The following is a 13,001-nucleotide window of genomic DNA, read 5'->3' as shown; positions in this document are numbered from 1 at the left end:
ACAGGGTTTGGATTTCCCTCCACCTCCTCGGTTGTCATGGTTACTGGAGACTGGGACCCGGCAGGGCTCGCAGCGATTCTCGGCTGGCCGGTCGGTCGGGCGCCGCGCCCCGGCCACCCCGGGCCGGCGGTGCCGCCTATCAGGTCCCTGGCGGAGAACCCAGCCTCTGCCTGGAGCTGCGGGATCCGGATCTCCATATCGGCCCGGCCGCCCTGGCTCGGTGGTGGTGGTGGTGGTGGTGGTAGTGGTGGTGGTGGTGGTGGTGGTGGTTGAGCGTCGACCTATGAACCCGGGGAGGTCAGGGGACACATGCCCGCCTTTGGGGGCTCAGTCCCCAAAGTGTGGGGCGTGCAGGAGGCAGCTGATCGATCCATGATTCTCTCTCTCATCGTGGATGTTTTTATCCCTCTCTCCTTCCCCCGTCTCCCTTCCTCTCTGAAATCAATAAAAACGTATGTGGACATTTTTTTTTTTTAAGAGCCCCTATATTGGGTTGGGGAAGCAGGTCTTCTGAACTGGCCCCTCTTCTCATTTAGCTGATTTGTGACGGTTCAAAAGGAGCTTGTCTCCTCCCAGCAGCACCAGCTCCCCATGGCCTGGGCCGCCTGTGGGGAGCCGGCCTCCTCCGGAACCCCTTAGGTTGGTGTGATACTACGGAATGGCCTTTGTCCCTTTCTCTCTCTCTCTCTCTCTTTTTTAATAAGCCCTCTCTAGGCATCACATACCCTTATATAGCCACGGCGCAGGGGCCGTGGAGAAGGTGACACTTGTGTGGTTGATAATGGCCCCTTTCCTGCTGTCATCTTATGCAACACGATTCCGTCTCCAGGACTGTCATCACTAAGTCCCGCCCCCAGGTGGGACTTCATAGTTATTTTGGGGCGCTGAGCCCTGGGCACCCACTCTTAATCTCTCTTCTTCTTCTTCTTCTTCGGTCGGTGCACAGTGAACGTGCTGGTGTGAGGGTTGACTTCTGAATGATTCAGTCTCGTGTCACCCACTCCCCTCGGGGTTCAGCCAACAATCACTTAGAATCACTCCTCGCCGTGCTTGCCGCCCGCCCTTCTCTTCATCCCGTTTGTAGCCTTTTCTTCCCTGCTCATAACAGCGCCCCCTGAGGTAGCAACCAGCACCGGTCCAGGCCCTGGTTGTTTGAAATCACTTCTTGTCTTACCTCCTGCAAACCTCAGCGGCCATCCTCGGAAGTAGGTGTGGCAGGTGGTGTTATTATTCTCACCCCCCCCCCTTTTTAAAAAAATATATTTTATTGATTTTTTTACAGAGGAAGGGAAAGAGATAGCAAGAAACGTCGATGAGAGAGAAACATCGAACAGCTGCCTCTTGCAACCCTCCCACCCCCACTGGGGATGTGCCCGCAACCAAAGTGCATGCCTTTGACCGGAATCGAACCCGGGACCCTTGAGTCCGCAGGCCAACGCTCTATCCATTGAGCCAAACCGGTTTCGGCTGTTATTCCCCTTTTACAGATGAGGGATCTGAAACTTGGGAAACTGTTACTTGGATTAGAAAGGAGAGAATCAGGTATAGACTTTTTCAGATTTAAATGCCAGCGCTTTCTATCCCGACAGCTGTGGTTTTAAAGCAACAATAACAGCAAAAACACCGGCAAGTGCCATACAGATGGCCCTCCGAATCCTTGGTCCCGAGGGCGGGCTAAGGGACTTGAGCGTTTGCTATACAAGGGGGGCCTGAACCCATCCCCCGTAGACCCTGAGGGGGACGGTAGGCCTTCCTCCCGCCTTGCAGGGCTAGCATGGGTGTGAGCAGCGTTGGCGTGAGCAGGTGCAGTCAACGTGAGACAAATTCAACTAAAGACGAAGCTTCTGGAAGATTGTAGCTCAGACCCGCCTCTGCTGAGAAGCCATCTCTCTGTCTGAATCAAGAAAGGGGCCTTTATTGGCCCGCAGACTCAGACTGGTCAGTTCCTGCAGTAACAGGGCATGTGCCCACGGCCAGAGCAAGCTCAGGTCCACACGATTTTCTCCGGGTGTGAGAGGAGCTGCCAGCAGCTGGACAGCCGGCTCATCCCTGATTGCCCTCCTGTGGAGTGGACAGTGGCTCAGGGACTGAGTTACTTGGTTAGATACCCATCTGCTAGACAAGCATGATGCGGATGACCAGGGTAACTGCGGCCTTTCTCTCTCTTCCTTCCGCCGTGGCCTCTTGGCCAGCTGTGGATGATCATCGTGGTGTGTCTGGAGAAACCCCAGGTGGTATCGGGGGCCGGCTCTTCTCCTGCGCCCACAGGTGCCTCGGGTTGCGGTGCCGTGATGCGACTTTTGACTTGGAGACCTTGCTTTCTTGGCACCTTTGCTTAGGCCACGAGACGCCGGAGTCCAAGATAACAGGCTCCGGGGGCCTGTTAATAAAGCTCGAAATAGACGGGAGGAGGGTCCAGAGGGTAGACCTGCTCTGAGGAAAGCCTCCATGCCAGTTCAGACCAACAAAACGGTGAACACATTGAGCTTTGGTGTGTGTGTGTGCGCCCTTCGGGTCCCGGAGTCTTAGCACCAATCTGATGCTAAATCCCTGAAAAGCAGTTGTTTGCTCACAGAGGAATTCCCACGTCACCGATGCGTATACGTGGTAGGGCACAAAGTGTGGGTAGGCCGATACTTCTTAAAACTTCTTTTCTTTTTATTCATTTATTTTGTAAGGTTGATTCCTGTCACCTGTCTTGGCACCCTTGGCATCATGAGCTTGAGTGCTTAAGGTCTAGATAGAGGCTCTTAAGACTGTATCTGCCAAATTACGGGGCCGGGATGAGAGGCAAGTGCTGGGATTTGTTAGAGGGAATGCTGGCTTATTCCCCCAGACCATGCTCTGTGGGCACTGAGGTCCCTGTCCGTCCACAGACCCTGTGTCCAGACCCGTCGGACAGACTCCGTTTGGAGGGGCACCTCGGTTCCAGAGGCCTTCTCTCCTTGATGCGGACGTTGGGGTTGGTTTTGCAATGGGCTCAGAGTCCAAGTTTGGATCTCAGGGTCACCCCGGCTGGAATTCAACTGCTAGGAGGCTCTGTCACTCTAGAGCCGCCTCGGTCCTCAGGGAGATTAAAATTATCCCCGTCTCTGGAAGGGGCAGAGAAAGGGGCAGATGAGGGAAGGAGAAAACAATCTCTGTTCCGAGCGGCACGGAGGGAGACAGGACGACTGAGATCATGTGTTCAGCTCAGTGCAAAGCAGCACGCCTGTGTGCCAGCCCGTGTGGGAACCTGAAACCCACATTCCGGCCCTTCTCTCTATTCCCGTCCGTTCCGTCTTCCCGTCACAGTGCTGGCGGTGGGTGGGTTCTGCTCAGGGACAGGACCCCAGGCCGAAGCGGGCAGAGAGCTGCCTCTGGGGGGGATGAGAACGTCACCCGGGTTTTTAGTAGTTTGCCTCTTCGGGTTGGTGCGTGTGCTGCGTCAGACCGTGCTGGGCATTTGTAACCTCTGAAAGAATAGTGTCAGTAGAAACCTGTTTTTGAGGACTTTTGCGGAGATTATATATGAAGCGTTTTCCGACTAAGCATCATTTGTTAGTCTTTCTGTTTGCTCTTGGAAGAGGAAAGAGTAGATCTGCCATCAGTATGCTTATAACTGTAACTCAGGGCCCAGAATACAAGGGAAGGCGCCTGAGAGGTTGTTCCTGGCTCCCTCGGTGGCTTCGTTATCTGTGAGTGGAGGATGTCTGGGCTGTTATCAGGTGGTTTGGACAGACCTGTGAGTGAGCCTGCGTTTCAGACGGTCTGTGAGCTTACTTAGAACTTTGGGTTGTTGTACCCATAAAATTGTATGGGACACATCTTCATGCACTGGCCGGTGTTGTCTGTGGCTGACACAACCTCTGTGGCTGCTTTCACTCGACGGTGAGTCTTTCCAAGAGGCTGTACCAGCCTTCGCTCTAAAGCACTGCCCCAGGCTGTCTCAGTCTATCCTGTTAGATAAAGTAACGTGGAGCACAGATGCTAATACAGTACTTGGGTTTACGTGTATTTATCTTTTTACAAATCAGTTTCATACCTGCTGGAGTCTCAGGTGTCCTCGGGTCCCCCCTGAGGGGAGGAAGGTCAGTGTGCTTGCTGCCTCCCCGCTGGGGGACGGGCTGTGGAAAGATTGGATGCGCTGACGTGCGTTCCTCTCTCCTGTACAGTATCTTGTAACGTCCCTGCTCAGGCTGAGGTGTGCCCTCTACCCCTGTCCTACATGGACCGCTGCTCAGCGCGGGCCCCAGGCCACGGCATCAGGGAGACAGTTGAGACGGATGGGAGAGCAGGTGACACGCTCTCCTGCACCGCTCTGCTCCGGTGTCCCCGGAGCTCAGCACCCACATCCCCCTCGGAGGACGGGCCTTCTCATTCCCAAGGCCGCGGCCCAGGATCCGTGACCTGCCCACCAGGCCTCGTAGAGGCCGGGGACAGCTGCGAGGGGGGGCTGTGCGCGGACCCCAGGCTCCCTCAGGATGTCTAACTTGGGAAGGGCGCAGGCAGCACAGCCACTCGCTGCTCAGTGGTGGTTCCTGGGTGGGGGTCACTGAGGCCGGAGAGGAATGAGCTCAGATGGTGCTGTCCCTGTGGGCAGAGCATGTCCTGGTCCACCAGGGTCCGAAGCTCTTACCCCTCTCGGGCATTCTGATGAGCCCCCGTCCCTCCCACTCGGGCCTCCCGCCCTCACCTCTGCCATGGCTCCACGCCAGCACCTGGCCTCTGGACCTCACCCCAGCCTGGTGCCACTTCCTGAGCGGTGTCCCTGTCACGGCTCCCGCCAGCAGCCGGGCTCATGTTCCCTGCAGCTGTCATTCCGAGTCGCAGTCCCGATGCGAAGCCTCAGGATAAGGGGACACGGGCCTTCACTGCGGCCAGCCCGTCGCCTCATCCTTCCATTCCGGGGCCACGGGAAGCCGTGGTCAAGTGTCATGTATGTCCCACCATGTCTGAGTAGGACCGCCCTCTCCACGGGACAGCAGTTTGCCCCGAGAGCCAGTTTGGCAGCAGAGTGGACCTTGGGGCCTGTGGCTCAGACAGGGAACCAGGCTGCACGGAAGGCCCCGTCCAGGCTCACGCCGATCAGCAAAGGGCAGCCAGAGCGCTCGCTGTCGGGGTTTGTGCTCTGCAGTTAGTCTGTCCCAGTGGCCAGCTCCGAGCAGCCAATTGGGACATTCCTCCCGGGAGGTCATTGGTGAGCTGGGCTAATGTCAGTGGCCCCTATGGATGCTGAAGCGAAATTATTTTTAGGAAGAGAGTATCAGGAACCAGAAATGTCCCATGAGCCAGGTGGCAGCCTGCGCCTGGCCTCAGCGCGCGCTAGGTGCCTCCGAGTTGGCAGTGGAAAGCACGCGCAGAGTGGTGAGCTCTGGATCCGTGTCCCCGCAGGAGCCAGTTAGCTCCTCGGCCTCTCTCTCCGCCTGTAAAAGGAGAAGTCCTAACGCTACTGCCGCAGCCACCACACTCTCCCTGCTTCTCACAGCTTCGTTGTAGCACAGTTTTAGCAAGAAGCCTCTTCTGATGGCGTCATTCTGTCACTTAGGTACCTCTCTCACAGTGCAGACTGCGTAAGGGGTCGCTGCTGCCAGGGCCCTCTCAGTGCGACAGGTGCTGGTCACTCAGCTGTGGGCCCTCTTGGACCCAAGAGAAATGCATGCTGGGGCTTTACCACCGTTACCAGGCCGAGTTCGTTATTCCTCAGAATGATGTGAGGACAGAGGCGAGTGTGGAGGCTGGAACTGTGAAACTGTTGGAAGAACTGTGGGCCGTCCGGAGGGAGGGCAGGCCTGCGAGGCCGTGCCTCCCGGCGGCCCCTGAGGAGGGAGGGGATAATTAATTCTGACCGCTTGTTAGTTGGCAAAGAAGCGTGAACCCTGCTGCGGGTTTCATTTCTGCAGGAGCAAGGCGAGGCGACTTCTCCCAGTGCCAGGGGCTCAGTGTCCGTGGCTCCTGCGAACCCCCACGTGGTGGCTTACAACCGCAGCCATGTGCTGGCTGGAGCCCTGGAGCCTGCGTCTGACATCGAGCTCCTGACGGGCTCTCCTCTGGAGCCCGGGAGGCGGTGTTCTCCGCCTCTTCCGCTCTGGGGCCTGTCGGCCTCTGTGGGCACATTGCCGCCGCTGCCTCTTATGCTGTGTCAGCCCCTCCACCCCCGCCTGTCTCTTAGAAGACACTCGTCATTGGATGCAGGGCCCACTTAGATAATCTAGGATGTGGCCATCTCAGGATGCTTCTTATATCTGCAAAGACCCCTTTCCACCTCGGTCCCCGCACAGGCTCGGGGGTTGGGACATGGACCTGTTTGGGCCTCATCCAGCGCACTCTGGCAGAGAAGGTTGATGCATGGGCGTGTCCGGGGCAGCTGTGTGCAGGTGGGGGGCAGCCGTGTGCAGCACCCCCTGGCCAGCCACCTCCGTGTGCTGCAGGTCCGGGCGGGTCTGCCTGCAGCCTGCAGGAAAATCTGGGCGATCCTGGGTGACTGAGGATCAGCCGAATGTGCAGAAAATGTGCCTCCTGTGCCTTCAAAACCCATCTCTGATTCATCAAACCTTGGTGCCCAGTGCTGTTTTCGGTGCTGAACTGCCAGGGAATATACACCCAGCGCGACTGGGAAACTGAGCCTTCCGGGGTTTGGTGTGTGGCTGCTAATGAAATAAACCATGGTCTTTACTGTTATCTCTAAGCATTAGGATTTTCAGCATAAAGTTAAATTGTGTAAGTTGGGGGATTATACAAATTTTAAATTGCTGAAGTTATGTATGTTGTTATTTCTGAGTTACATAAGGGTTAGGAGGATGTAGGACAGAGGAGTGGAAGGTGTGGAATGGGGGTTCATTCTGAGCATCATCGCCACCCAGCATGGTATCCCCCAGCACTGTATCTCACACGCACGCACGCACACACGCATGCATGCACGCAGGCACGCACACGCACACACGCACGCACGCAGTGTGTCGCCTGCCTGGCGCCCGGAGCGGGGCTCTGTGGCGAAGGGAGTCGCAGTGGATCAGAGCCCTGGCAGCAAGGTCAGCGCCGGGAGCCGGGGAGCGGAGGCGGTGACAGTGTGGCTATTTTGGGAGCCGAGGAGCGCGGTGTCGGGGGCCTGCTCCGCAGTCCCAGGGTGAACTCTGGCCCCGGCAGCCGGCACCACGGTGCTTTGGCACGGAGCACGTCGGCACAGTGGCAGCCATGGCGCTCTGCCCCCGTGTTTGCTGAACTCCAGTGTTCTCCTTGGAGATGGCTGGTCATTGCCAAGGAAATGCGGCCTGCTCACTGCGCAAGCCTCGCCCTGCTACCTGACAGTGTCCGGACATCGATGCGCTCCACAGCCATGCAGCTGTGCTTCCTTTCTTACCGCAGAACAAGCTGTTCCTTTGGTAACGGTCTGTGTCTTCACCGCAGCAGGAAGTGGACATGAGCACAGCAGAGGGAATGGGTTAATTAACGTACAGAATAATGTCCTGTTGATGCCCGGAGGGGCATCAGACCCTCGAGTAGCTGCCTCTGCTGGCGGGGAGCGGAGAGACCCGTCCACCTGGTGGTCAGTGCAGCTCTGCGGGGGCAGGTGCGGGGCCATGGCCCTGGACACGGTGTTCCGGGCGAGGCCGGGTGTCCCCATGCTGTGTCTTGGGGGGTTGGCACACTGCTTGGGGTTTTCAGGGCTGTCCCGCTCTCCTCCATGGCTTCATCCAGCTCCTTCCGAAGGCAGCAGGAGAAGAGAACGGTGCCGCCAGCGCCTCTGGAAGCCCCTTTTCCAGATCCTCCTCTGTCCTTGAAGGTGACGGCGGCGTGGCCAAGGGCCTAACGGGAGCCAGCGCCGGCCGCGTGAACGATGCTTCTCTTCGCAGGCCTGCATCGACGAGAACTTCGACATGGTGAAGTTCCTGGTGGAGAACAGAGCCGACGTGAACCAGCAGGACAACGAGGGCTGGACGCCCCTGCACGCCGCGGCGTCCTGCGGCTACCTGAACATCGCCGAGTGAGTGCTCCCCGCGGAGCTGGCGCTTCTCCGCCGGTCATACAGGCCTGTCGGCGGCGAGCGAGGAGGGCAGGGGGCTGTTTTCTCCAGGAATGTGTGGAGCCTCCCGGTAACTATGAGGATTCTCGGGGGTAAACTAAGTATTACTTCAGAGGTTGATGCTTACTCTCATTCAGGTTTACGTGTGAAACTAAAGAGGTTTTCATTTTCTAAAAAATGATTTGGGCCCTGGCTGGTGTGGCTCAAGGGTTAGAGCGCCGGCCTATGGACTGAAGGGTCTGGGGTTCAATTCCTGGTCTAGGGCACGTGCCTCAGTGGTAGGTTCAATCCCTGTCCCTGGGGCATGAGGCAGCCAGCTGATGTCTCTCTCTCTGGTCGATGTTTCTCTCAGCCCAGAGGGAGGGGAAGTGTAGGCAGAGGGCGGGACTGAGGGAGCTGGGAGGGCCTTCCGATGGTGAGGGCAGCAGAAGCCTTAGGAGCCAGTGCCTTGCATATGACAGTCACGTTTCCTGACGTGCTGGAGGGTGATGTCTAACACAGATGGTGTTCTTCCCCTTTAAATGCTCGTGAGCGGTGTAGAGCTCTGAGCATCGTGGGGATTCTCCCTAGCCCAAGAGCACCTGATCTTGTGAAAGATGAACTCGGCCTGAAGTCACGTGACAGGAGCCATCACCTTGGCCCCTCGCTGCCGCTGTGACCCTAAGGGAATCGATCGGCGCATGCGAGCCCAGTTTCTTACACAGACCTCGCTCCGCATCGAGTCTCGCCATGAGGGTAAAAGCATGAGTGACAGATGGCGTTAGCGCTGGTCTCGTCTGCACAGGTACTTCCTCAGCCACGGCGCCAGCGTGAGCATCGTCAACAGCGAAGGGGAGGTGCCCTCTGACCTGGCGGAGGAGGCGGCCATGAAGGACCTTCTTCTGGAGCAAGTGAAGAAGCAAGGTAACCAGGCTGACACAGCACCCAGGGACGGGCCACCTGCGTGCACAGAGCTCGTCCAGTGACCGCGTCCACCTCAGCTCAGCGCGGGCGTCGGAAGTTGGCCAGGATGCACTGGCTTTGTGGACGTGGCTCGTGGTGCCTCTCCCTCTTCCTGTTACACGGCCGCCACGGGGTCTGTGCTCCTTCCCTGGCGGAGCACACGCCTTTCCTGGCGTGACCCCAGGAGCGGCCAGCGCTGGCCCTCCACTTGTGTGCAGACTGCCCACAGCCGAGCGTGTGTCATGCCGGCCCTGAGAGAACATGGGGGACCGGGTCCCAGGGCCGTGGCGTGAGCTCTCACTGCCTCCTGTGTAGCTGTGTCCGTGCACTGAGGAGGCGACGCTGAGTCTCCGCCCGGACTGGCTCTCGGAGCCTGGTGGCGGCTCTGATGTGCCCTGTGGCCTTTCAGTGTCTGTTCCCTCGACTGTTCCAGGGGGAGGTGTCTGTTATTTTACCCCAGAGGATGCTGGGGAACGGAAATGCTGTCCGTGCAGAGGACTCTGACAGGGATGTTCTGCACAGACCCTAACAGACACAGCAGCCCCTCTGGTCTTGGTGTGCGTGGGCCGAAGACCGCTTGGGTGTGTCCCCCACGGGCCCGCCACCACACCGTGTTCCTGACCCTGTCCCCCTGACAAAGCTGCTGCCGCCTCACGCTTGCCATCGCTCTGTAGACGGAGGTGGCTTGTGGGTGCCGCCTGTGGCTTACCCATTGCCTGTGGCAGGGGTCCTCAAACTTTTTAAAGTGGGGGCCAGATCACGGTCCCTCGGAGAGCTGGAGGGCCGGACTATATGAACTACTAATCCCTACTGTCACACCTCGGCTGCGCTCCCTGCCCAAAAAACCTGGCGGGCCGGATCAGACTCCCCTGGGGGCCGCATGTGGCCCGCGGGCCGCAGTTTGAAGACCCCTGGCCTGTGGGATGCTGAGGCCGTGTTTGAGCCTGAGGGGGAGCGGCCGTGGTAACGCCGGCGTCCGTGTGGCTCCCACAGGGGTGGACCTGGAGCAGGCGCGGAAGGAGGAGGAGCAGCAGATGCTGCAGGACGCGAGGCAGTGGCTCAACAGCGGGGAGATCAAGGACACCCTGCAGGCCCGCTCGGGGGCCACCGCCCTGCACGTGGCAGCCGCCAAGGGCTACTCCGAGGTGCTCAGGTACGGCCCCAGCGGCCCCGGGCGGGAGGTGGGGACGGGAGGGACAGGCCTGGGCCGTGGAGGATGAGCGTTCCCAGGCGGGGGTTTCTCTGTGTGGCCCCCTGACCTGCAGTCATTACGTTTGCTGATGTTCACCGTGGGCACCCAGCCCCGCCGTCCCCTTGCTTCTCTTGGCCTGTGAGACCAGAGCCTGGCCGAGAGCGGCCCTCTGGGCCGCTCCTCTGTCACACGTCACGCGGGACAGATTTGAGGCTGTTTGGTCTGCTGGACACAGTTTCTCTGGTCTGTGATACAATCCGGAGTGTGCGTGTCCAGCTGCAGCCGATGGCCGTCCGTCTGGACGGAAGTGGGGTGCACAGGTCGTGTGGTTTCTCTCAGACTGCTGATTCAGGCTGGCTACGACCTAGACGTGCAGGACCACGACGGCTGGACGCCCCTCCACGCCGCCGCGCACTGGGGCGTGAAGGAGGCCTGCTCCATCCTGGCCGAGGCCCTCTGCAACATGGACGTCAGGAACAAGCTGGTGAGTCGGCCGGGAGACCGCGCCGGAGTCTGGCCAGGGGCGTGGAGGCGCGTCTCCGTGGCCATCATCAGCCCGGGGGTTTGCTGAGCCTGAAGCTCCAGCGGCCGCCTTCTGCTTCCACTGAAACAAGCAAGCAGGAGTCTGGTTGAAGCAATGCTGCTCGCTTTCCTAAGTCTGCAGAACGTCAGGGATTTCCTGGCCATCCGGAGGCACGGCCCTTAGAGAGTGGGCGCCTGCTGCCTCCCCGCCTCCGATCCGGTCTGTTCTCTGGTGGGGTTTGGTCCTTGCTGTGCTGGTGTTGCCTGGAGGGGTTGTGGCGTCAGGGCCAGGCCAGGCCCCCTGAGGCTTTAGAGAGCCCCCCTGGAGCTTGTCGCGCAATCAGACCGCCCAGGAGCAGTCCAGGGAGAGGCAGGAAGTGTCCGGATGAGGCGGGCTCTCCTCGCTCCGTTTACAGAGTGTGAGCTCTCTCCACAGGGCTTGCTGTTTCTCTGTGATGACACACGCCTGGTCGTAACGTAGAGCCGTGCGTGAGGGAAGCCGCTGGTGCTGGATGCAGAGATGGCTCTGGCGGAGTCTCGGGATCACGCCCGTGTTTCCTCCTGGTCACGGTACCCTCTCTCTGCCAGGGCCAGACGCCGTTCGATGTGGCCGACGAGGGCCTCGTGGAGCACCTGGAGATGCTCCAGAAGCAGCAGAGCGTGGTGAGTCCCCAGGGTGCTGAGAGGGTCCGGGGGATGCTGAGAGGGTCCGGGGGATGCTGAGAGGGTCCAGGGGATACTGAGAGGGTCCGGGGGATGCTGAGAAGGTCCGGGGGTGCTGAGAGGGCCGGGGGGATGCTGACAGGGTCCGGGGGATGCTGAGAGGGCCGGGGGGATGCTGAGAGGGTCGGACGGACTAGTGGTTAGCCTTGTGTTCTGGAGAACAAACGTGGTTTATTCAGTTCCCTCCTTCCCTTTGGGGTGTTGGTCTGGTCTTCAGGATGACAGGGCTTTTCTCGCTTTGCAGCTTCGAAGTGAAAAGGAGACGCGGAATAAGCTCATTGAGTCGGACCTGAACAGCAGATTGCAGGGTGGACTCCTTAAGAAGTAAGCTGTTGGAGCCCATGGGAGGGACACACCAGTGTGAGGGTTTGCACAATGAGGAGACTTTGATCGTGCCCAGTGACTTTTGTACACGGGGAACCTTTGAGGGCAGCGAGGGGTGTTGATCCGTGGGGAGATGCTGAGGGTGGGGGAATGAGTCCACATTGGACAGCATTTCTTGGTCCCCAGCTCAGGGGTCCAGGTCCCAACCACCACTCCGGTGGGCGGTTCCGTGAGCTCAGGGACCACCTCCCCAGAGCCAGCAGGCCGCCCGGTGTCCTAAGCACTGAGCAGCTTGTTAAATGGTTTCTGTTTACCTGCCCGGCAGGACCCAGGCCCATGGCCTCTTTTCTCTGTGTGAACGGCTAGAGCTAAGTCACCCTCCACCGCCAACCAGTAAACTTCCCAGTGTCCAACAGGCCAGGACGCGGGGCGCGAGCAGAGGAGGGTCCGAACGCCTTCCTGCTGCTGTGACCCCGCTCCTCCTCGCTCTCCCAATCCCTGTGAGTGTGCTCACATATGACACTCAGACTGTCTCTGTGATTCAGCAAAGAGAAGATGCTCTATGGGGAGGAGACGCCCAAGTCCCAGGACACGGAGGAGGAAAACAAGGAGTCCAGCAGCTCCAGCTCGGAGGAGGAGGGCGAAGATGAAGCGTCCGAGTCCGAGACTGAGAAGGAGGCAGGTAATGCAGATGCTCCTGCTGGGCCCTGTGTCCCAGTGCGAGCGTGACCGTCCTACGGGGAGCTGGAGCCTCAGACAGGGTGGGGAGGGGCCGAGGTGTCCCTTTGCTGGTGAGAACGCTGTGCTGAAGGCGGTGAGCTGAGTTAGAGGGGCCGTCCTGCCGTCACGGGACCAGGTGCCCAAAGAAGTCCTGTGTGAGGGGCCCCCTCTCCGACACTGGCTCTCGGGGGCTCACCTGGTTGGCACCTCCTGTGACTGTCCCGTGGGGAGACCCGTGGATGAAGGGGAGCTGGGCAGAGGCAGCAGCTGCTAGAGATTTTACCAGTTTGAGGCCAAGCATGCATAGCTCTAGTCCAGGTAACAGGTGAATGTGTTCTGTAGCAGGGAAGCACGTGCATGAAGATGAGATTGTCACACGTGCACTTGTGCTTCGTGTCTTAAGCCACAGATCGGAAGCCAGAGGCCGTTGTCAACCATTCCAGCTCGGAAAGCAAGGGCCACATCCTGGAGCAGACACCAGCCCCGGCTCAGAACACCACCTCTGTCTCCTCAGCCAGGAGGGTGAGGATCGGGGTTAATGTGGATATTATGTTTCCCCTGGCTGCAGTAACATAC

General features: G+C 59.1%; 1 protein-coding gene across 8 annotated transcripts in view; it reads left to right on the top strand.

Annotated features, from left to right (window-relative positions):
• Positions 1 to 13,001, top strand: part of PPP1R12B (protein phosphatase 1 regulatory subunit 12B) — a 50,773-nt gene that overhangs the window by 577 nt on the left and 37,195 nt on the right. For all 8 annotated transcript variants that reach the window (XR_014793572.1, XM_084868552.1, XM_084868550.1 and 5 more), the window contains exons 2-9: positions 7,833 to 7,963; positions 8,787 to 8,905; positions 9,938 to 10,097; positions 10,476 to 10,620; positions 11,247 to 11,321; positions 11,626 to 11,705; positions 12,251 to 12,387; positions 12,829 to 12,947. Coding sequence is in view for 7 of the 8 variants with exons in the window: in XM_084868552.1 (XP_084724678.1) it covers positions 7,833 to 7,963; positions 8,787 to 8,905; positions 9,938 to 10,097; positions 10,476 to 10,620; positions 11,247 to 11,321; positions 11,626 to 11,705; positions 12,251 to 12,387; positions 12,829 to 12,947 (966 nt within the window). In the remaining variant the exon portion in view is untranslated. The remainder of the gene's footprint in view (positions 1 to 7,832; positions 7,964 to 8,786; positions 8,906 to 9,937; positions 10,098 to 10,475; positions 10,621 to 11,246; positions 11,322 to 11,625; positions 11,706 to 12,250; positions 12,388 to 12,828; positions 12,948 to 13,001) is intronic.

The sequence above is a fragment of the Pipistrellus hanaki genome, assembly GCF_964339955.1.
Source record: "Pipistrellus hanaki genome assembly, chromosome: 20".
Lineage (NCBI taxonomy): Eukaryota > Metazoa > Chordata > Mammalia > Chiroptera > Vespertilionidae > Pipistrellus > Pipistrellus hanaki.
The sequence above is the reverse complement of the archived record's forward strand: the minus strand, read 5'-3'. Positions and strand labels throughout refer to the sequence as shown.